Below are 22,099 nucleotides of genomic sequence, written 5' to 3'. Positions count from 1 at the left end.
ATAAGTAGCATCAAAAAAGAAAGTTATTTAGGTGATTACTGGGTTGTAAAGAAAATTTAACAAAAATCCCAACCATACTATCAGATATAGACAGTATATATACTGTTAAAATCTATTTGAGTTTATTGAAAATCAAAATGATATATCTTTTGGCTTTCCTCCAAATGCCATGACTAAGAGTAACGCACCTTCTTGAAGGGGAAAAGCCCAACAAGTAGGAACCGTTGACGAGGGCGTGGTTTCTACCAACAGCAAGGTGACGTGACATACCAGACATGCGCGGTTTAAATTTGATCCATGCATCAGCATAGAAGTTAATGGCGCAATGCTTTTATTTTGAAACCGCCTCACCTGGGTGACATGTCAACCAGGAAGCTGAGTTGGAGACATTTTCTGCGTCTGCAGTTCCTCATTTGTGATCCGGGCCTCGTCGAGCAGGAAGGTGGGAAGAGGAGGGGGGGGTCATCGCACTTCACTGGCGACGGTGTGTTTTAATTGCAGGTGTTTGTGGGAGAAGAGGACAGATGAGTCTGTAAAGATGCTGGATCCAGGAGCGGGCGACATGACGGCCCTCGGCCACATTTATGAAGGTCAGTTTATTGCACACTGTTTTGACGATAAGGGGGGGGGACACGGAAGTTGACCGATATAAAAGCACTTGGTCGTGTGTTCAAGATTAATGTGTCATTCTTAATCATTGTTCTTTGTAATCACTGCCTGTAACATGACTAGGAAAACAATGATTTACCATTCCAACTACAAGATCATTGATTATTAAACATTAATAATGTAGTTGTAGGCCTACTGGTCGAAAATGTGAATGACCTAATCAGAAACATGTCAAAGTCCTTTTGACCTCAGGTGAGAAGTAGTACTTTATTGTAGAGCCTGATAATGCCATAAAAAAGTACACGTAGTACATTGTACGTACAGTCACATAACACAATGTATTAATAGTCAGGTTAATGCAGTCAACACCCATCAGTGCACAGAACAGGCTTTTCCTTGGGGGCGGGCAAAGTAAATACATAACTAACTGGCTTGTACAAGTTGGAAATGTTTGGCTGATGCTTGCTATTGAAATCTGTCATAACATGAATTGTTTGTTTTGGCAAAATACAAGGATCCATCCAGAGGAACACGGTGAAAGAGCTGCTGATGATGAAACGGCAGGTTGGTGACAAAGATCAATCTTGCGTTAATGCGGGCTATGAGGAAGTAGCTCAATTGACAGAATGCTGTAGTGTTTTTGTAACCAATGACATTTGCATGCTTGGAAATGTCTGTCTTTCAGAAGTGGAACTGCTGGGACGAGGACAACCACACGGAGCATCATTTCAAGTTTGCAAAACCTGAACCCTTTGCCAACGACGTGAGTCTTTACCAGTTTGATGTCCCAGTAAACCAAAATACTCCCCCTCCTGCTTATCCTGGAGGGATCAACCTGAAGCCGCCGCTGCAGCACACCCAGATGCCGGCTCTGTGGGGAAACGTGTCTCCGACTGTGGAGAACAAGGTGTCTCTGTTTCACTGGCAAATCCAGCAAGCGTCCCAGAAAGTTGGAGATGTTCCCCCCGAGTTGCTCAACTGGCAAGACGCAGACGGCGACACGTACGTAAGACTTTGTAACATTGACATTATTTGCGTGGTGCGGTACTGACGTTTTCCTTTCCCGACTCTTCAGGTATCTTCACATTGCTGTGGCGCAAGGGAGACGGGCTCTGGCCTACGTGCTTGCTGGGAAAATGGCCAAATGCGGATCTTTGGACGTGAAGGAGCACAACGGGCAGGTAGGCACATTCGGTTCTTTTTCTGCTGGTTGATGTGTTTGTTTATCCCAAATATGGGAAGAGGCGGTGTGGTGTAATTCAACAAGTATTTATGAAGAAGCAATGAAAAGTTTACAGCATAGCTATGGGTAGTTTTGCACAGCCTCGGTTAAATCAGTAGCAATAGTCGCGCCGAAAGGATGATAATTAGAACAGTAGGTGTAATATTTTTTTCAACTTTTATTAGATCAAGTACCTTGACAGTGAGTCTCACACAGCATGTCATACAATATTACAAGAGTAGACCAAATAAAAAAGAAAACACAAATGGCTGCAGGGTTACCTAATGGTTTAGTCCAGTCAAATGTCAGCAAAATGGACACGTCTTATATGTGTTAAAATGAACATTCTGTGTAAGTAAATTTCCATTTGCAGTTAAACGTTCCATGCAATTCACAGCCTGGAGCCTCTGGGCCCAGCATAGGTGTGTGGGGCCTGAGGCAGTTTACTGTGATCAGTCTGTGGGCAATTAGCATCATAACTGGGATCATATACAAATCGTTTTTTCTTAGCGCCCTTGAAGTATAGCTCCCAGACAATGTGAGAAAAATCCCCTATTAGACCACAACCTCTCCAGCAGAGAGGTGAATATGTGTTGTCATACTTAGCTGTTACTATGGGTGTTTTAATATATCTCATTCTTAGCTTCCAAATAAATTCTCTCGAGGTTGGAGTAAACATTTGTCCGCAAGAGCTTTCCCATTCATCATCTGTAATAATGGTGTTAGCCTCCAATTCCCATTTACCTTTTATATCCAATGTGTCAATTCAAATCCATATGAATTGCCAGCTATCTCCACCCAGTAAAATTGCGTCGTGTTTCCTTAATTTTGTCCCACTCCTACAGTGTGCGAATGTCTTGCTAGTGATTGTAAATGTAGAAGTTTTCTAATATTATTTTCACCTTGATGCCCCGTTATAAACCCAGTCTGATCAGGATGGATTAATTTCCCTAGGTTTATTTGGTTCGCCAGTATAGAACTAAGAATCTTGAAATCACTCCCAAGCAGAGTTATTGGACGGCTCCCTCTCTTTGTGGCATAACAGTCGTGCAGAAAGCACAAGGTCTTAGAAAAAAAGCCAAGGTCTGGGCACAGATGGTGCAAGACCTGATGATTCATTCTATTTCAGTTTGTACAATTGAGGCTGTCTCTGCCTTTGAAAGATGTTAGCTTTATTAAGAAGTTTAAATATTCCCTCCATTTTCACTGTGCTTCAGTCTTCTGCCACCTCTAGTGGTAGTGAAAGCTTTATTGTATTTATTTTAGGAACAATACGTTGACTTGTCTTTTCTCAACTGAAACAGGCTAGGTGCAATTTGATTGGTTAAAAAAAAAAGGTTGTTGGTTGAATTTGGTTGTCCCTTGTTGGTGCACTCTTGGCACTGGAACAAGTCACCATCCTCCTTTGTCAGGGTGGGAGATTCCTCCAGCAACTATCTTTAGTGTTTGATAAAGTAGCCTTGACTTGGCTTTATTCTGTAAATATATATACATATATATATACATATATATATATATATATATATATATATACAGTCTCACAATAGAGAAGCTAAATGAAAATTACACAGTACAAGATGTGGTTGAAACGTATTTATTATTTGAAAAGTAAGTATTTGCATACAATTTTAAAATATCTCATTCTTAGCTTCCAACTGACTACTCCAACCTGGAGAGAATTTAAACATTTCCCCAAGAGCATTCATCATCTGTCATAATGGTGTTAGCCTCCAATTCCCATTTACCTTTTATATTCATATGTATCCATATGAATTATATGTTTAGTTGGAATTTGATTGTCAGCTATCTCCACCCAGTACTGATCAAAATTGCGTCGTGTTTCCTTAATTTTGTCTCAGTCCATGTGATGCTTGCTTGATTGTAGGTGTAATTTTAATGCCTCTTGGAACCATGACAACTTGATTTGTCTTTCATAAACTAGCCTTGACTCGGCTTATGCATTGGAGTAGAATATTGTGTTCCTGCTGTGTGTTAGTGTAAAAATGTGGATCCTCCAAACCAAAACAACTGTGTGTCCCCCAGAACCGCAGATGTTGAAAGGGAGCGTTGTCTGTGAAGATGTTGTTGTCATACTTCACTTTTTATATCAAAGAGTGTGGCAGAAACGTATTTATTATTTGAAAAGTCACTGTGCAAAGTCAAAAGATGTAAATGCGTTTTCTGTGTTTTGATTCCTGTTTGAAACTGTGTCTACAGTCTGGGTGTTGATTTGATTTGTCCCAGCCAGCCAGGAGACCAGTACTCTAAGTTGTTGTTCAGAAATGAGGCGCCAGCCCTCTCTTTATGTAACAAAATAAGTTGGCCTCTTGTTCTGCCATCTGAATGGTGAAACCAGTAAGCGCTTAAAAGTAGATAATGGGACAACAATAGGAAGAGGGCAAAAGACAAATGACAGCCTTGGCAGAACATTTATCCTTATGGTTTCTACCCTCCCAACCAAAGAAAGGTCTCCCATGTTTCCAAGTCATTGTTGATGGGGGAAGTTTGCGCTGTATAATTTAGAGGAAATAGGACCATGTAAATCTCACAAGTCTGTCCAATTGTGTAGGCCAGCTTCCTGTAATCATAATTGTGTTTGATTGGCCCTCGTTCATCTTATGTCCTGAAACGTCCCCATATCAGACATAATGCTGGTATAGATGACGATTATATTCTTTTGTTTATAGGAAATCCATTGTTAAACAACGATATCTTATGCATCATGACCCCCTCATCACCCCTTATTAACTGGGCCAGCGATTCGATAGGCAAGGGAAAGACTAGTCAAAAGTCTTCTACCAGTGAAGCTCAGCGTTATTGTATTTATTTTAGGAACAATTTTTGACTGCTGTGCAGGTGTAATTTGATAGGTTAAAATAATGAAGGCTTGTCCCTTGTTGGTGCACACGCCTCTTGATTGATAGTCATGGTGTGAGATTTGTGCAGCAACTATCAAACACTTAATGTAACGGCCCCCGCTTCTCCACACAAACTTCTGAGTCTCTTGACTGATCTGGCTTGCCGTAGTAGCACCGTAAAACTGTAATGACAGTTGCAAGTTACAAAGATTTTAATCATTAAAACCAAACACGAACGTTAAAATACAATGAACAAACAAATCGCCACGTGAGACCAGTGTTGGGAGTAACGGCGTTTAAGTATAACGGCGTTACTAACGGAGTTCTTTTTCAGTAACGGAGTAATCTAATTAATTACTTTTGTCATCGTTACAACGCCGTTATCGTTATTGATAATGTAAAGTGGCGCGTTACTACAATTTGGTTGAATGAAGCGGTCAGTCGGCGATCTCAACCGGCAGCGACTCCGCAGTCCCCGACGCTGTTTGCCGGCTTCCTCCGCACTTCCGCTTTCTCCTGTCCCTTGCGACTCCTTCTCCACCAATGAATAGGCTTGACGTCGCTCGCTACGTCATCATCCGGCGACGGCTGTCAAACAACACTCTGGTGGGGGGGGGGGTCTCTCGATCCGTTACAATATTACACCCCAGCTGCGTGGAGAGAGCTGTCTCACTGCACGCTCTGACTACAGCTCAAGACAGCGACAATGGCGACGAGCCAGGGAAATTCAAAAGTAGCGTTCAATAACTGGAAGTACCGGCACTACTTCTCACACTACTTAATGGCCAGATTGTCCTTTGTTTCTTTTTACCCAAGTTTACATTTGCACTTGAATTTCATTTTCAATATTTATTTTTATATGTTTGAATTCTATGCATCATATGGCAGGCTGCAATCTATTGAGTTCAAATAAATACCAAATGTTCTAAAATACTGTATATAGTGTTTTTATTCTTCAATCAGTTAATATAAACATCTTTGACGTTAAAGATGTTACAGAACGTAACAGCGTTATAAAACATGAAAAATAACGCCACAGTTACTTTGCTGAGTAACTAATTACTCTGAGTTAGTAACTCAGTTACCACATTGTTAATTACTTTTTGGGAGAAGTAATTTGTAACTGTAACTAATTACTTTTTAGAAGTAACTTGACCAACACTGCGTGAGACACATCTGACTCGTTAGAGTGACAGCGACTCCCTTCCGCACTACCCGCAGCAAAGTGAATGGGACCAGCTTCCTTACCTCGTTCCGCTTGGCGAGGGGTGTTAAGCTATTGGTGTTTGGATGGTTCTTAGGTCAGAGAAGTTCCACGAAGCTGGCGTCCGGTTTGGTTCGGCTCCTATCTGTTCCGGGCTCACGGCAGGTATTTTATTGCACTGGGGCGGAAACGAGGGATCAGGTGTGTCGAATAAAACCGTCCGCTCCTTTGCTGCAGGTAATTATGCGAGGGGAGTCGCTACGTGTAAAAGACGACGAAATAAAACTGAAAATAACCCAAACCGTAGTTGAACATAAGAACAATATATATCCCAACCCTAAAATAAAACAGTCTTCATAAACTGGCCGGTTTTGCTGACAGTTACACTTAATCTAACTGATTAAGTAGCCTTGACTCATTTGAGTAGAATATTAGTTCCTGGTTCCTGGACAGTTGAAGGTTGTGGGGGACAGTCTTTGAAAACAGACATCCAATTTTACACAGAGAAGCTAAATGAAAACACTACAAGAAGTGGTTGAAACGTATTTATTGCTTGAAAAGAAAGTATTGCATAACTTTGGAGTTTGCACGTCACAACACTTGAATTCACAAAGAAAACATGTATGTGACTTTGCAGGACAACAGACAGTCTCTGACAACCTTATTTCCCAGATCAAAACTGACTGTGTGTTTTGATTGTTGTTATAGTTTGTGCAGAATAATTGAGAGCTTCATCATTGCTTGTGATTTTCGCTCGTTAACCTTATGTCCTTCCATATTCCCACCCTCACCTTTATTAACTTGGCCAGTGCGCCAAAATAGATGGACACTGCTCTCAATTCTTGAAACTTCAGAATTGGACAAGGAAATCCAAAGTCTTGGCTCTTTATTGAGAGTGTTAATCCATGTTATAAATTAAATCCCATTTGTTCCATAGGCCAATTTTATTTGGCATTGACAGTGCGTTGCTAGATTGTAAATGTAGAATTCCCTAGTATTGTTCAGTATAGAAATAAGAATATTACATCACTCCTGTGGGTGGGTCATTTTCATGTGGCGGCAAATGAATTGGGTTTTGTCCTTCCTCTTACAGTTGGTGACAGTTAGATTGTATGTTTCATAAAGTTGAGTCTTGTTTCAGGTCTGATATTGATTCAATTCCCTATAGGTATTTCTTCCAGTGTGTGATGGAAGCATATATCCAGCCACAGATAGCTATACAAAATGAAGATCTTTAAATATTCCATTGTGCTTGGTGTGCCTTATTTTTGGAACAATACGGTGACTGCTCTTTTCTCAACTGAAAGGCTTGCTTTGTTTGTAGGTAATGAATGAAGGTTGTCGCTGCACTCATTGTTCTGGTGTATTGATTATGTTTGTGTAAAATTGGATACCACGTTCAGTGTTCTTGTTAGAAACTGTGCTACAGAGCAGTCTGCAGAAAGTACTCTAGGTGGTGCTGTCTAGTAATAAATTCTGAAGTAAGGCAAAGAACTCTGGTTCATATGGCTTGGCATCTCCCACCTTTCCAAGTCATTGCCTCCCCTTGTTAACGTATGTCCATCCACATAGTTCCTCAGACAATGCCACAGTATCATTACCCTTATTAACTGGGCCTCAAGAGTTTCAATTCCCTAGTCAAATTGTCACGTCCACCTAGCCTTGTCAGTGTTGAGACAATGCTTGTCTGATTGAAGAATTAGGTGCAAACAACAGTCTACATTGCATTGTGTTTGTGCATGAGTGGTCATTTTCATGTTATGTATAGAAAATCATCAGGTCTGCCTGGTGACTCACTTTGCAAAATTGGGCCTGTCAGTTGTGACACCTCAGTTGACTTTTGTTAGCTGAGGTAGGTGTCCTTTTTGTGTATGACGGCCTCTGACCAGCTTTGGTGGCTCTTTCATGTAATGGTGAATTCACAAGACCTTCTGCTTTGTGGTTTAGCATCTGTGGTGGGAGATTTGTTCCACTTTCTAAAATTGAGAACTTCCCTCCATTTTCCCCATGCTTGGTGCTAAAGATTATAGTCAAAAGTCTTCTGCCACTTGCACTGAAACCTCAGCTTTAGTCAGAATTTGCTTTCCTGTTGGTGTCTTGGTGGGGAGATTTCTCCAGCAATCAAGTGCCATGACAGCTATCAGCTTGATTCATTGGAGTAGAATATTTTTTCCTGGTGTATTGATTTATGTTGTGTGATGTTGACTGATACAGTTGAAGATGTGGTTGAAAGATATTTATTATTATTTGCATAACTGTCTTAAGTCAGAACACTTCTGCTGTGTTTCTGCAGGCAGTTTGTCATCATTGCTTCTGATTCCCCTTGTTAACATTATGTCCTCAGCAAGTTTCAATTCCCTAGCCTTGCCAGTTACTAAGGAGCCTCTTTATACAAGTCAAAATAATCTGCTCTTGTCCACAGACGTCTTTTCAGATTGCCACTGCCACCAACCAGCACTTGATTGTCCACGATCTGATGGCGCACGGAGCCCAAATGGACACTCGGGACCTGTGGGGGCGCTCTCCTCTGCACGTGTGTTGTGAGAAAGGACACTTTCTCAGTCTTCAGGTAACAACTTTGTGTCACTATCCCACAAGTGAACTAATGAAGTTGCTTTATTTGCAGGTGTTTTCCAAATTGTTTGTCTTTGTTTATGGCGATTGAAACATGTAGTGCGACTGAAAGTCTTCATTTATCATAATCTGAAGGTCAGAAATTAGAAAAGACCTTAAAGTAACTCATGGAATCTGTCCGCGAGGTCTGTTCATTATCTGCCTCCTCAGATGCTGGGCTCGTGTAGTTAATGCTCAAAGGACGTGTATAGTTTCCAACTTGTTGCAAGAGTTCAAACAGACATCATTTCAATACTTGAAGTCTAGCTTTCTCCACAACATAGTCACAACAAAATTGATGACTTGCGCGAGTCAATAGTAACCGGAACTGGTCCTTGAGTTCAACATCATATGGAAAGAATCTAACCTCTTAACCTGTTAGTTGGTGAATAATCACATTTCTTCACTCATCATTCTATAAGTAAAACAGTATTCAACCTCAAGTCTGGTTGTCGCTCGACAGAGCTGTCCACCAGTCTTGACGGGATGCAAAGAGATGTTATTGTAACAGGCACGAATTGGAGAAAATTGGCAGGCAGTACTGATTTCTGTTGTAAATTATCTGTGACAGCCACTGCTTTCTGGTCTGTTACGGCCATGTCTTGTGACAAATATCACAATGAAGCTTCTGTTCTTCATTAACATCTAATACAGAATCATACCTCCTCGAGATAGTGGTGGTCAGATTGTCTTTGTTTTTATTGAAATGGAAACATAATTCTAGTATTGAAACGTGTTCTTTTAATAAATTGAACAAACTGAGTTCGGCTCGTTTAAAGACACAATGGCTTCAGTACATTAGGCATCAGAGCGCCCCAACATCCGGCGTCTGTCTATTTTATAGCAGGTTTCGTTCCTCCTCCTCGGAAGTGCGCAGGCGTAGCTAGCTACCTGTTCACTTCGTAAATGCTTTGACCAATGTCGGCCAAAGGTGTTTACAATTGGAGAAAAGATTATGTTTCAGCTATATCAAAACAAACAATGTCATACTGACTTGCCCAGAAGGGACAGTTCCTGGATCCAGTGTGAGTTTAATCTGACGGAATTATGCTTTCATATCAGATAATATCAATTATGAGGACAAGTAAAGACACATTGACACTAAATAGCAACAGTTATTAAAATCATTTGTATGACACATAATATCTAGCTAAAACTGTTCCTATCTTTATTGTTAAGACTTCAGTCAGACACAGACTACAAAGATTGAAATTCCAACAGCAGACTCCTGGTCTGGTGGAATGACAGTGGCTGTGGTCAGTCCTGAAATAAAGACACATTTCTTACCTTCTTTCTGCAGACAATGTGGAACGGCTTTTGCCAGAGTCGCCAACCGGTTGACGTCGACGTCTTCAGTTATGAGGGTGAGAATGTGCAATTTCACTACTGTAATGCTAATGGGGAATGTCGTAGTCTGAACCACCTTCTTCTTTCCCTGGAGGTCTCACCCCGCTCCACACAGCTGTTTTGTCCCACAACAATGTGGTCAAAGAACTGCGGCGTGTGGAAAGCGCCTGTTCGTACGCGGCAATGCAGAGGAAACACACCTTTGTGGAATGCATCCAGACTCTGCTGCTCATGGGCGCCTCCCTCGCAACCAAGGTAACTGTCGCAAACAACACTTCTTCTTCCTTAGTCATCAGGTGTCAAAACAGCTTCTTCCCGACAGGATCTGAAGAGCGGCCGGACTTGTCTCCACATGGCGTCCGAGGTGGCAAACGTGCAGCTGCTCAAACTCTTCCTGGACCAGCCTCGCTCGCTGTCGGTTATCAATCTGAAGGTTACTGTCCTACAAACTCTCTATAGTTAGCGCACTTAGGGTCATTTGTTCAATTTGGGGGAAACTCACAAACAGCTTTACGTTTCAGACGTTTAGTGGAAACACCGCCCTGCACGTCGTCAGCGCTTTGCAAAATCCCAACAGTCAAGTTGACGCGGTGAAGCTGCTGATGAGAAAGGGCGCTGACCCCGGGACTAAGAATTGGGAAAATGAGCTGCCGTCTCAGCTGGTGCCCGAAGGAGCCGTCGGGGAAAAGGTACGCGCTTTTAAAACGAACTTTCTATGACATATTTTGACGCCCTGACAATTTTACCTCCTCTTTCCCTCAGGTGCGCCACATCCTGAAGGGGAAACGGGTGTACACTTAAAAAAAACACTGTCAGTCAGACAGTCCGCTCTATTCAACTATTTGCCAAGTATGGCAGATGCCGGTCGTTTCTGTGAAACATACCTCATTGTTCATTACCGTGTAATGCTACAAAGTAACTGGGTTTTCTTTACGACAATATTAACAATTGTGATCAACTTCTATGTTTAGGGATTAGGGATAACATGTTTACTATTCTTGTAGCTTACATATATAGCTATATTTTGAGATCTAAAATTCTATTTACTACAAACAAGGTGACATTTTACTTAAGTTGAACAACATTACATAATCTGCATTTCTGTAACTGGGTTTTAGGATATTAAAATTGTGATCAAGTTCTATGTTTAGCGGGGATTGGGGGCGGGGTTGCACTTTTTTGATAACATCTTCACTATTATTTGAGATCTAAAATATCTAGGTTTTACACAAACATTCTATTAAGTAAAACGATTGTACTAAAGTTGAACAACATTACACAATCTGCATTTGTACTCTACAAATAAAGTCTCTTTTCAGTTCAAACCTTGTTTCTTGTCAAACTCTTTGTACTCACATAACTGGCTGCTATCGCATTTATTTCTCTCCAAAACATTAACTTACACACACTCCAATTGTCAGTTCAAACATCAAATACAGACCCATACACTCAACACTTGTTAAGCCTCAAATGCCAGACGTGTACAAAGTCTTCCAAAACACATTTTCAGACAGCATGTCAAATAGAAATCCAGACAAAGTTTGGAAAAAACAACTTCCCATTTGAGTCTCTCGTTGGTGCACAACTCATTTCTTCTTCTTGTCCGGCGTGGTGGTGGAGGCAAACCACTGGTCCAGCAGCTTCTTGCTGTAGTAGATCTGCCAGCCGTGCACCTGCACCGCTATGACAATCACCAGGTACATGACCGACACGGCGGAGAAGCCAAAGATGAAGCGGTACGCTTTGCCGTGACGGTACAGCTGCTGCGCCACCGGGAACATCTCCATGCTGCCGTAGAGCAGGGGGGCCACGCAGAAAAGCCCCCCGCTGATCATGGAAATCACCAGGTAGCTGATGTTGTTGCGAGGCAACGCCAGGAAGCTGAAGACTGTGGGGATGATGCTCAGCAGGTACGGATACTCCCACTGGTACGGCGTGGCCACCACCTTGTACGACACCAGGCCCAGCTGGCTCACCGTCACCTGAGATGTACAGCACGTTTTAGTTACCGTCAGTGAATAAAACAAGTGCTTTCTTTCAAAGTTGCACTCTGGTGCTGGCTTACCTGAGCTGCCATCAGGACCCAGATCAGAACGTGGACAATGTTGAGTTTACGGACTTCAGACTTCAAGGCGACACTGCAGGAAACAACACAGAGGAATGATTCAACACAGCCATGTATGATCAGGCTTCAAATCTCAACCTACTATGTGGCAAATTATGACACAGTCTTCAACTCCAAAATAGGTTTCAACCACTACATGTTTGAGTTGTTCAATTCATGGCTCAGTCAACAAGTCAGTCCAAGTTAAAGGATTTGCATAAGGTTCAGCCTTCATTCTCCTACACATCTATTCTAATAATAATAATTATATCTTCACTCTGACATCCCATGACTGTTGATCCTTTGTGCAGAAAAGCCCTAATTAGGTCTGCGAGCCTCTTGTATTTTCACAAACATTAAACTATATTTTAATAATTTCAAAATACCTTACATTTAATAGTTTTACTAGATCACACTCTTCCTACACTGTAGAAAAACAACACAGTTTCATAATTTGCCACATAGCAATGTATCAGTAGGTTAAGATTTGAAGCCTGTCTTCAATCATTCCTCTGTCTGGTTTAACGTTATAATAATGATCAAACATTGGGTTCTTTTACTTCAACCGCTACATGTTAAAGACTACATAAGGTGCAGTCATCAATTCATGGCTGAGACAAAAATACAAATACAAATAATACCACAATAAAAAACACAGAGGGTAAGGTATATAAGGCAGTGACATATGATTAGGCTTACAATCTCAACCTACTCTGTGGCAAATTATGACACTGTTTATCATTCCATAATTATTACAACATCAAACCAAACTTTTGGTTGTTTGTACAATATAGTGGTGGAAACCTTATTTGGAGTTAAAGACCAAGTCATCTATTCTCCATCTTCACTCTATGTACAGAAAAGCCCTATTAAAATACAGTCACAGGGATCTCACAGTGAAACTAATTATTATTATTATTATTATCGGAATAGATGTTAAATAGGAGAATGAAGGTTGAGCCATGAATTCAAGGATTTGCAAAAGGTTCAATCAACAAATCGCTCTTCAAGTACAAAATAGCTTGATGGTTCCATCATTATTAACATTAACACAAGAGGCTGGAACACCAAATTACTCTGTGATAGAAATCTAAAAATACAAGAGGCTCGCAAACATTCAATAATAATGTGAAAAACCTATCATTTACTAGTATTACTACATCACAGACTTTTCCTACCTCATCTGGTAGTGTTTGGCGACCCGCTCCCGGTGCTCAAAGTCACTGCCGTCCGTGCCGGCTGCTCTCGGACCTGCTCGAGAAGCCATGGTGAGGATCTGAAAACAAAACACAGCATCTGTTAGGTGACTGACAACAAACACAATTACATGACATCACTTCACAGCCACTACTCATGACCTGCATGTCAATAAAGTTACTCATCTCCAACTATTATTCCTTCATAAAAACTCATACTTAATCTAAGGCATGACATCAAATAAAAAAATAATATACAGATAATTCCTCATTTCTTCCAATACTAAACACAGACTCGCCACTACTTACACCTGCATGTCAATAAAGTTAGTAATTTCAAGATATTCTTTCTTAATAAAAACTCACCATTATGCCACCAAGTGAGTTCAATTGGAAACCTGCATATCTATTGTCAAAAGACTGATGTCATGCGTCAGATTAAGTAATTCAAATAAATAAACAATATACACATCAATCCTCATGTGTTCCAATACTAAACACAGACTAAGGCTACAAACAATTATTATTACAAGAAATACAGTGCATACAAAAATGGCACAAAGTTAAAGATGAAAGCATGGTCACATTTACTGCAACTTCAGACTTTCCCACATGAATGCAACTCTACACGTAAACAAACTGAGGAACTCATCGTTCAAGGACACAGCTCGTTTGTAAAAAACAGCTTCTACATGACGTGTATGTATGAGACTGACACTTCGCTACTCGCTACTTTATTCTACATTAACGTCAAGTGAAGCTCACATTACTCATACATCCGTCACCGGGGCAGGAAGCTGGAGCTACACTTAAATAGCTGCCGTTCAAAGCCTTTGCAAAGATGCAGGGAACAGTGACGACAGAATACAGACGACCTACCAAGCTAATGCCGGCTACATGCTAACCGTTAACTACCCTATACATACAGATGGGGTGTCGGCTCGCTCCTGGGCCATTACACAATCACTCTCACACTCACACAGACAGTTACTCAATATAGGATTGAACGCCACACTTACTTTGTGCGTGGCTCTGCTCACAAACGGCCCGAACGCTGCATGAATGTTTGCTAACAGGCAAAGTGATGCTAGCTCTCTGCTTCCATGCCCGGAGGAAGAGGAAGTGAAAGTGTGACACCTCAAAGTCTGATTGGTCAGAATGTCTCCTGTTCAATTCAGCTTTATCGACAATGGAAACAAGACAATTAACAGACCAGCTACTTCATTTCGCTTCTATGGCCTGTATGTGGATTGATTTCCATCTATGGGGATTTTTAAATTTCTATAAAAAAAAAAAATATATACACTTCTACAAATGACAATCAATCAATTTTTATTTGTATAGCCCACATTCACAAATAACAATTCGTCTCATAGGGCTTTAACATTGTGTGACATCCTCTGTCCTTAACCCTCAACAAAGCTATGGGCTGTATGTGGGGGGGATTTTACTTCACAATAAATTTCACATGCCTTTCAAATGATCATGCATCCTCAACAACTTCTAAACTGCCTACAGATGCACACAGACACAAGTACAGGCCATAAAAAAAATCTACAAAACAATCAACTCATGGGCTGTACTGACAGTTAAATGATAAATCTACCTGCGCCCTAGCCAACCACCTATGCCAGGAGCCTCTCCAGGTTGCCATGTTTGTCTGTGAACACCAGATATTATATCTTGACCTTCCTGTCTGTCTGTTTGCTGAAAACCACCAGTTGCTGATGTATACGTTACAAATTCATGGACAAAGACAGATTTAGACAACAGTTTTTATTTAGCAAAACAGGCCAAAATCCACACATTTGGGCACAGTTTCTTATTTGCTTTTGCAAACATCATTTTAACTACTGTACTGCAGATCAAAATCTTTAAACGCCAATGCAAAAAGATATTACCGGGTAGGTGTTTTTACAAACAATAGGTTGGCTGTTTTTAAATTCCCAAAATGACTGTTTACCACTAAAAAAACAACATGCTTAGTAATCAGTAGTCAAACAAATAAATTACAAACAATTCTGACCAACTCAACTCAAAACAAATTCGTCAAATGGTCACTAGGAGATAATCTACCAAATTGCTGGCATTGTTTGATTTGGTTCCAAACTGAGATGTGGCGTGGAGTTGGATCAAAAAAGTGCCAGACTTTGAGACAAAAGATTTAGTCAAGTTAAAAAGCTGCATTTCCCAAATAACATCCAAAAACAACAATAACTTAACTACGCGATAACCCCATTGTAAGTTACGATAAGAGTAAATGCATTGTATGATAACACCCATAGTATTGTATGTGCCCAGTGAAAAACAATTCTAGCCACATTGTTCAAGAAATTATTCCCGCAAAGTCATGATTCGGATTAGTATATGAATAAATGTATTTCAGTCACTTTTGACCTCGCGGCTTCATTGTAATCATTGCCGATTACCAGATATGGATCCGAGTTGTATAATGCAAAAAACTATTCAATGAACTATGTTGCCGCTACAAAAACCATCGTTCTGCCGCCGCTCCTCGTAAACTATTTAACTTGAGGCTCGAGTACTGTGTTGTAAATGCGTCGCTTACATCGGGTACAACAAGTATCCGGAAAATGTCGAGTGGACGTATTGGCCGGCGTAAAGTCCCGCGGCCTGGTCCGACGGCAGCTGCAAGTGCACGGCGTCTCCTTGTCGCAACGGGAGTACGGCGCTCCCGGACGCCTGATCCAGCAAGCCCTTTTTGTACTCGTCGTAAGTGTACATGACCGGCTCGTTGTTCTTCATCAGCGCCACCCACACGTTACTTCCCTTGCAGTGGACGTGGTAGGCAAAGTAGTACACCCCCGGTACGGTACAGGTAAAAGTACCAGTTTGGGGATTGTAGTCTTGATTGCCGTTGTGCAGGAGTTTATCAAAGATTACCGGAGAGCCCACGAGAGGAAACGGATTGGTGAGCTTGGCCGTGAACGACGGCAACTCCGCGCCGTTTACGCCGATCTCGCCTCCATTTTTCTGTTTCTTGTAACCTTGTCTTTCGCCGCTGTACGGGCCGCTCGCCGGGAGGACCTGTCCGAGATCGGGAGATACAGAGGGCGGTCCCGGAGGACCAGGGGCTCCCGGTTGTCCCCGTTGCCCTGGAAATCCAGGTTGCCCACTGGGACCGGTGTTACCTTGAGGACCGATGTGACCGGGCGATCCCGGTTTACCGTCTCCGGGATAGCCGGGTTTACCGGACACCCCCGTTTCGCCTTTTGGGCCCAGCGGGCCGGGAGGTCCGATCGGTCCCCCTGGTCCAGTGATCCCTGGAATTCCCTGAGGTCCCTGGTGGCCCGTTTCTCCAGAATTCCCTCCCTCTCCCCTCGATCCCGGTAATCCGGCAGCACCGGGGACGCCCGGTAAACCCCTTGTAGCCGCTTCTCCTTTAGGGCCGGTAGGCCCTTGAAAACCTCTTTGTCCCGGCTGTCCGCCCTCTCCCGATCTACCCGTCTGTCCCGGAAGACCCGGAGGCCCTAATTCGCCCTTTGTTCCAGGATATCCCTTAGTTCCTCCGGCACCGTACTCTCCCTTTTGTCCCGGGAAGCCCAGACTACCGGGAGGCCCGATTGGACCCGGGGGACCAGGCATACCGCTGAGACCGGTGGGACCGATGACCCCTTGAACACCTCCGTGACCTTTATCGCCTTTAAGGCCCGGAGGTCCAGGAAGACCTCCGTGTCCCTTGTGACCCTTAGGTCCCGGGAAACCCGGTTTACCGTAACCCGGTAGTCCCGGACCCCCCGGTAAGCCTTGTGGCCCCCCTTCTCCTTTACCTCCCGAGGGCCCCGGTTGACCTCTAAATCCATCTTGTCCCGGTTGGCCGATTCCTGGCAAACCTGGCTGCCCCGGTTGACCCGTTTCCCCAAATGGTCCCGCCTGGCCTTGCTCTCCAGGTGGACCTGGTTTTCCGGGGATCCCTGGTTGTCCGGGTACGCCGTTGAGGCCAGGTTTGCCGATACCGGGGAGGCCCACGTTTCCACGTGGACCAGGGGATCCGCCGGGTCCTTTCAGACCTGGCAAACCGGGTAGACCGATTCCTTTGTCTCCCTTGGGGCCCGGGGTACCGTACAGCCCAGATGGACCCTTTTGACCGGGCTCCCCTAGAGGTCCTGGCTGGCCCGGAAGCCCCTGGCCTCCTGTTTTTGAAATCCCAGGGAGTCCAGGGGGACCCGGAAGGCCGGCGGGACCGGGAAGTCCCGTTGGTCCCTCGCTACCGCTTGGACCGAGATCGCCTTTCGGTCCTCCGAACCCTGGACCTCCGGGTTTTCCTGGCAATCCCGGCATACCGGGCTTTCCTATTCCTGGGTAACCGGGAGGACCGGGAGGCCCCGGCTTTCCCGGTAACCCTGGCAATCCCTGGCCTGGTTGTCCGGCAGGGCCCTGTGGTCCCGGTGGTCCCGTCGGTCCGGGGGGGCCTTGAATTCCTTGCGGACCCTCTTGGAGACCTTCTACGCCAGGGCCGGGGGGAGGTGGACCTTTAGCCCCTCTGGGGAATGTCTGACCTGGAAAACAGTGGACACATTGGATGGATAGAGGGAAATATTGATCCGCTCGGCATTGGTTTCAATTCAAACTTATTTTGTGATATCTTCAAGTAAATCACCTTTGCCTTCAAACAATGGTCTCACTTTTCCCTTTTGCAAAGGCAGCTGAGGCATCTCTTTTCCATACTGAGGCACCAACGGCATGAGTGGCATCTCGTTCCCCAGAAACTGTTGCTGAGGATACCCGTCGTTGTGCTGTGGCAGAGGTTGGTGAGGTGGCTGGTTGTGTCCGTAATACACCGCCCCGTGGGCCGGGCGTAACAAACACAGCTGGAACACTGGGAAGAGTAGAGGGAGGAAATGGACGGCCATTTTTCCTAAATTGGAGAATAAACGTAAGCAGATAAATCTCTACTTTAACTCCACACCAGATTATTTTGAAATCTTAGAGTGGGCCATTTTCCAAATACAACTTTGATGCAGAATGACCTATTGAATTTTTGATACAGTTTTATAGATGAATAAGGTCAATGTAGAAACTAACCGCTAACAAATGATTTCAATACAAAGTTTCCCCAAAACTATAAAGTTGTACAAATACCCAAGTAACACAATAAAGACAGAGCATCAGAGGTCATGCTTCAAAAAGCATGATTCCTACTTTACCATTATGCAATATTTTGCCCTTCTCTGCTTGGATCTCATGCTTCTCAACTACTCATGACTAGTAATAGTAAAGATATGATGTTCTTCTATGTAACCAATAGGTGGTGCTGTTGCACAAAGCAGAACGAATAAAGCAAACCAAGGTCCTCCTTCAAATTAAATCCACTGTGGTCAAACTTGCAAAAATAAAACAACCCCCCAATCTCTCTCTTCCTGTGTTTACACCAGTCTCATATCCTTGACGTGAATTACATCGCGTATGTTGTTAAAACATAAATCATAATTACAGAGGCCTTGCAGGAGATGTCGGAACTTAATCCCTAATCCTTTAAACATGTCCGCGCTAAAGAGATTGGGTGAATGTTGCCAAGAGAGCAGCGTAAAAACAAACGGGGAAGGGTGAATGTATGTTTTCCACCTCTACGTTATTTGTGTGCTCTGAAACCCAAACCGAGGACATTGAAACGTTTGGGGAGCTCGGACAATGGAAATCAGACTTGCTTACATTTTTTCCAGCAGTTATTGAGGAAGAAGGAAACCAAAGCTTCAGGCTGAATGTGATTAGAGGGGATATCAATAGCACACTCTTTCTGATCTGTGGAGTTGATCTGCCCAATCAATGTGTTGCAGATGGGTCAATGTATAAATATATATGATATTTTTAGATCATGGGATGGGTTACGGTTAGTTATCTTAGGTAGTTTGTTTAAACTAAATCCCAGGTGACCGCACCTCATAAATTATAACCTGACATTAAAAGAACTTTTGAAATGTTGCTGGAACCTGAAACTCACTGCTGAATTTCATAATAGGCTTCACAACATTACATTCACAGACTCAGGTGACGTACAAAATGTTCATCTTCAAGCAAACTGCATAATCACACACACATCTTTATAATTTAACCAAAGTTGGAAAAAACACCACTTCTTACTTTCAGCGTTATCCTCGTCTCTCCCCCTGGTTCCCCCGAACTTTACGTCGCTTCTCTGGGTCTTGTCCGCGGCATAAGTGGGACGGTGGCCGTGCACCGGATTCCGGCCAGGTGTTCGCTCCGATCCCGCTGTTCTCTGCAGAAATATGAATGTCAGGTTGGATGAATGTCAGGCAGTGACCTTTCGCAGAGGCCTGGGGTTTGTAACACTACGCTGCCATCCCCACGTGGCAGACATATTCTGGCCCCGATACAGTTTTGCTGAGACACACATGTAGTAATGGGGGTATTAAAAAGCAAAACTGTGTCTTGGCAACTCCATGGGGAGAGATATCTACTACAACGTTTTATATTGTCAACTTACTGCTCAAACACAACACAAACAACAGGACAAGACAGGAAAGTGAAAAATTCCTTTCAAAACATTATTAAAGATGGTCATTGGAAATCAATGTTGTTGTCACCACACCCATCTGACAGAATTTAAAACATGCTATTAGTAATGTATAGATCCAGCCCCAGGGACAGAGGCTGTGCAGCTGATACTGAATGCCCATATATGGAAAGTCCATACAGTTCATATAACCAACCTCTGATCTGTCTCACTGTTCAGTCTCAAAGCTAAAAATCACATTAGACCCCAGCCAAATGGGGATTTCAACCAGATGAGGTGACAGAACCACTGTACCTCATCTGGTGAGGACCGGTGCAATGCACAATTGATTATTGACATCATCCAAAAACATAATTCTAAATCTGAAAACACTTTAAGAACTAAACTTTTCTGACCAACAGAGCAAATACATGCCCCATTACATTAGCTCCAGGTATGTTTAAGAATGTATTTTTAAAGACATTTGGAGCCTTCATCAATTCCTGCTAGTTACCAGAGGATTTTTAAATTTTAAATCAGTTCCACAAGTCCAACCCAAACCTGAAGGGGACAGAGTAAAATTTAGATTAGAACTTAAAAACAGATTTCTTTTCACTTTGTTGTCATATTCCTATAATCCCTTTCATCACTTATACATTGACATCACGTTATATATTTGACTTTCCGTTTCGCTGGATTAAAAAATGTATCAACTACAAATGGACTTGTAAAGTAAGCGTAGATCTATCACATTAATTGAAACTGTATAATGTTGAGCATGTATCCGACCGCAGCAGAAATAAAGCACCCATTTAAACAATAATCTAATCAATCAATCTAAATTACTACCTGGCCGGGACGCCCAAAACCACAGTAACTCCTCCAGTAACATTCCTCAGTGTGTGGTAAATTTCTAATGTTTGGTTGAGAAAATGGGACATTGACAGTTAAACTGAAAACAGCTGCACTGCTACTATAACATATTGCGTTTATGACCAGAACAAATACCTTCTTGAAGTATTTCCTCAAACCCTACAGCTGTAACGAAACGTTTGTTAAACATCTTTTTCCGATATAAACCCAATTGATCCTCACGTATTGATCTCCTAAATTGAACATGATTTCACATGTGGGGATGCTAAGCCGGTCATCGCTGTAGTCAGAACCCTTTGTGCTCACACAAAGAGAGGCGTTCTCTTTCCCCCCAGACTCAAACCAAAAGGGGAACATGTGCTTGGCGAGGAAACGAGACGACCTCCGTAAAACAATAAGTCAGCAAAACAAAGCGGACGCTCGCTTCACTTTGAAACACATGTTTCCTATGACCTCCGAGGCTACGTCAGGGCGAAGAAGCGGAGAAAAAATCTCATCCCATTTACGGGACGGGCTGCATGAATTTGGATCCACTTTCTTAATGAATAAACAATTACTCTAAAGTTGTGCTATTATGCCCTTTATGATCAGTTGGGTTCCACTTTAGGAATTACTTTTTTTCCTCCGGGAACTTTCTTTAACAGTTGTACCATAATAACGGTTCGCTTGGCCCTCTCTCTATGCGAGAAACCCAGGAACTGCTGAGAGTCTAAAAGGGATCTAATAAAATAAACAATGAACAACATTTGCCAGAAACAACTCAGTTTTTTCCATTGCCAGCCACAGAAAACAGTTCCTCCCCCTTTGATAATTTCAAGGACTTTTAAGCTTTCAACTCCAACTTCTCAATCGGCAAACACGTAGTTACGGGCAAGATTTATGGCGCCGTTTAGAATTAATAACAAATATCCTGCGGAAGTGAAATTCCTTTGGATTTCAAAAGCTGTGCAACACAAACCAAAGTTTCCCACCAAATAACTCACCAAAACTGCAGAGTTTCGTCTTGGATATCACCAAGACATGAAATTGAAGATTGGTGCGGCTCGTTGGACCAGAGTTGCACACGAAATGTGGTTCCTGCTTGTTTTTCTCCCCTGAATGCCGCCAAAAAGAAAAAAAATGATATGACTGCGTGATTATTTCTTTTACAAAATCAGAAATGTGCCACTTTTACTGGAGGCAAAGCACATTTCCAGCTACAAAACATCTGCTTACGACTACTCGTCCTGCCATTTCCTGAACAAAAATCCCCTTAAAACTAAAGCATGTTATCTTGGTTCAGCTCGCAGCACAATGTTCTTATAGAACTTAGGAGGAAAATTGAGCAATCAGCCACTGCTTTAGTCGTAGGTTTCTGTGCCACCGTGCGCCGTCGGGACCTCCCCTGGGGCAAGAGGGTCCCCGTCAAATCCCAATGGCTGGTGAGAACAGCCAGTAAGAGCCTCCATTTCCTGCACAGAATGAGAGGAGCTCACCTCCCTGTACTTTTCATGGAATATAAAATGTTATGGAGCCTCTTACCGGCTTTCAACAGGACATATTTAAACTTCAACAGCATGAAAGTGCAATGCGTATTCCTTCAGCTGTTTTACTTGCAC

At 42.8% G+C, this 22,099-nt stretch overlaps 3 protein-coding genes across 3 annotated transcripts; 1 reads left to right on the top strand and 2 right to left on the bottom strand.

Moving 5' to 3' along the window:
* Positions 1 to 359: 359 nt before the first annotated feature.
* Positions 360 to 11,138, top strand: LOC132996684 (NF-kappa-B inhibitor zeta-like). Its single transcript, XM_061067019.1, has 10 exons — positions 360 to 590; positions 1,124 to 1,173; positions 1,295 to 1,611; positions 1,685 to 1,790; positions 8,316 to 8,462; positions 9,807 to 9,870; positions 9,948 to 10,108; positions 10,176 to 10,286; positions 10,375 to 10,542; positions 10,616 to 11,138. Exons 1-10 carry the CDS (start codon positions 539 to 541, stop codon positions 10,652 to 10,654), a joined length of 1,215 nt encoding a protein of 404 aa, XP_060923002.1. The 5' UTR covers positions 360 to 538; the 3' UTR covers positions 10,655 to 11,138.
* Positions 11,139 to 11,357: 219 nt separating this feature from the next.
* Positions 11,358 to 14,261, bottom strand: LOC132996683 (protein jagunal homolog 1-B). The gene is made up of 4 exons (XM_061067018.1): positions 14,173 to 14,261; positions 13,136 to 13,233; positions 11,919 to 11,991; positions 11,358 to 11,835 (listed from the first exon to the last, which is right to left on the bottom strand). The coding sequence occupies exons 2-4, from the start codon at positions 13,222 to 13,224 to the stop codon at positions 11,440 to 11,442; spliced, it is 558 nt and encodes a 185-aa protein (XP_060923001.1). The 5' UTR covers positions 13,225 to 13,233; positions 14,173 to 14,261; the 3' UTR covers positions 11,358 to 11,439.
* A 710-nt stretch (positions 14,262 to 14,971) lies between these two features.
* LOC132996847 (collagen alpha-1(VIII) chain-like) lies at positions 14,972 to 19,277 on the bottom strand. Its single transcript, XM_061067214.1, has 3 exons — positions 19,256 to 19,277; positions 17,775 to 18,032; positions 14,972 to 17,673 (listed from the first exon to the last, which is right to left on the bottom strand). Exons 2-3 carry the CDS (start codon positions 18,025 to 18,027, stop codon positions 15,719 to 15,721), a joined length of 2,208 nt encoding a protein of 735 aa, XP_060923197.1. The 5' UTR covers positions 18,028 to 18,032; positions 19,256 to 19,277; the 3' UTR covers positions 14,972 to 15,718.
* Between the last annotated feature and the right edge of the window lie 2,822 nt (positions 19,278 to 22,099).

The sequence above is a fragment of the Limanda limanda genome, chromosome 23 (assembly GCF_963576545.1).
Source record: "Limanda limanda chromosome 23, fLimLim1.1, whole genome shotgun sequence".
Classification (NCBI taxonomy): Eukaryota; Metazoa; Chordata; class Actinopteri; order Pleuronectiformes; family Pleuronectidae; genus Limanda; species Limanda limanda.
This window is presented reverse-complemented; position numbering and strand designations above follow the sequence as displayed.

Bases quoted from the DNA above. Each gene is read 5' to 3' on its own strand.
- LOC132996684 (XM_061067019.1), top strand. From the start codon at position 539: ATGCTGGATCCAGGAGCGGGCGACATGACGGCCCTCGGCCACATTTAT. The intron at 8,463-9,806 runs GTAACAACTTTG...TTCTTTCTGCAG, and splicing joins GACACTTTCTCAGTCTTCAG to ACAATGTGGAACGGCTTTTG. The intron at 10,109-10,175 runs GTAACTGTCGCA...TCTTCCCGACAG, and splicing joins GCGCCTCCCTCGCAACCAAG to GATCTGAAGAGCGGCCGGAC.
- LOC132996683 (XM_061067018.1), bottom strand. From the start codon at position 13,224: ATGGCTTCTCGAGCAGGTCCGAGAGCAGCCGGCACGGACGGCAGTGAC. The intron at 11,992-13,135 runs GTAGGAAAAGTC...TGTTTCCTGCAG, and splicing joins GCCAAACACTACCAGATGAG to TGTCGCCTTGAAGTCTGAAG. The intron at 11,836-11,918 runs GTAAGCCAGCAC...TGTACATCTCAG, and splicing joins GGGTCCTGATGGCAGCTCAG to GTGACGGTGAGCCAGCTGGG.
- LOC132996847 (XM_061067214.1), bottom strand. From the start codon at position 18,027: ATGGCCGTCCATTTCCTCCCTCTACTCTTCCCAGTGTTCCAGCTGTGT. The intron at 17,674-17,774 runs GTGATTTACTTG...ACTGTTTTCCAG, and splicing joins ACCATTGTTTGAAGGCAAAG to GTCAGACATTCCCCAGAGGG.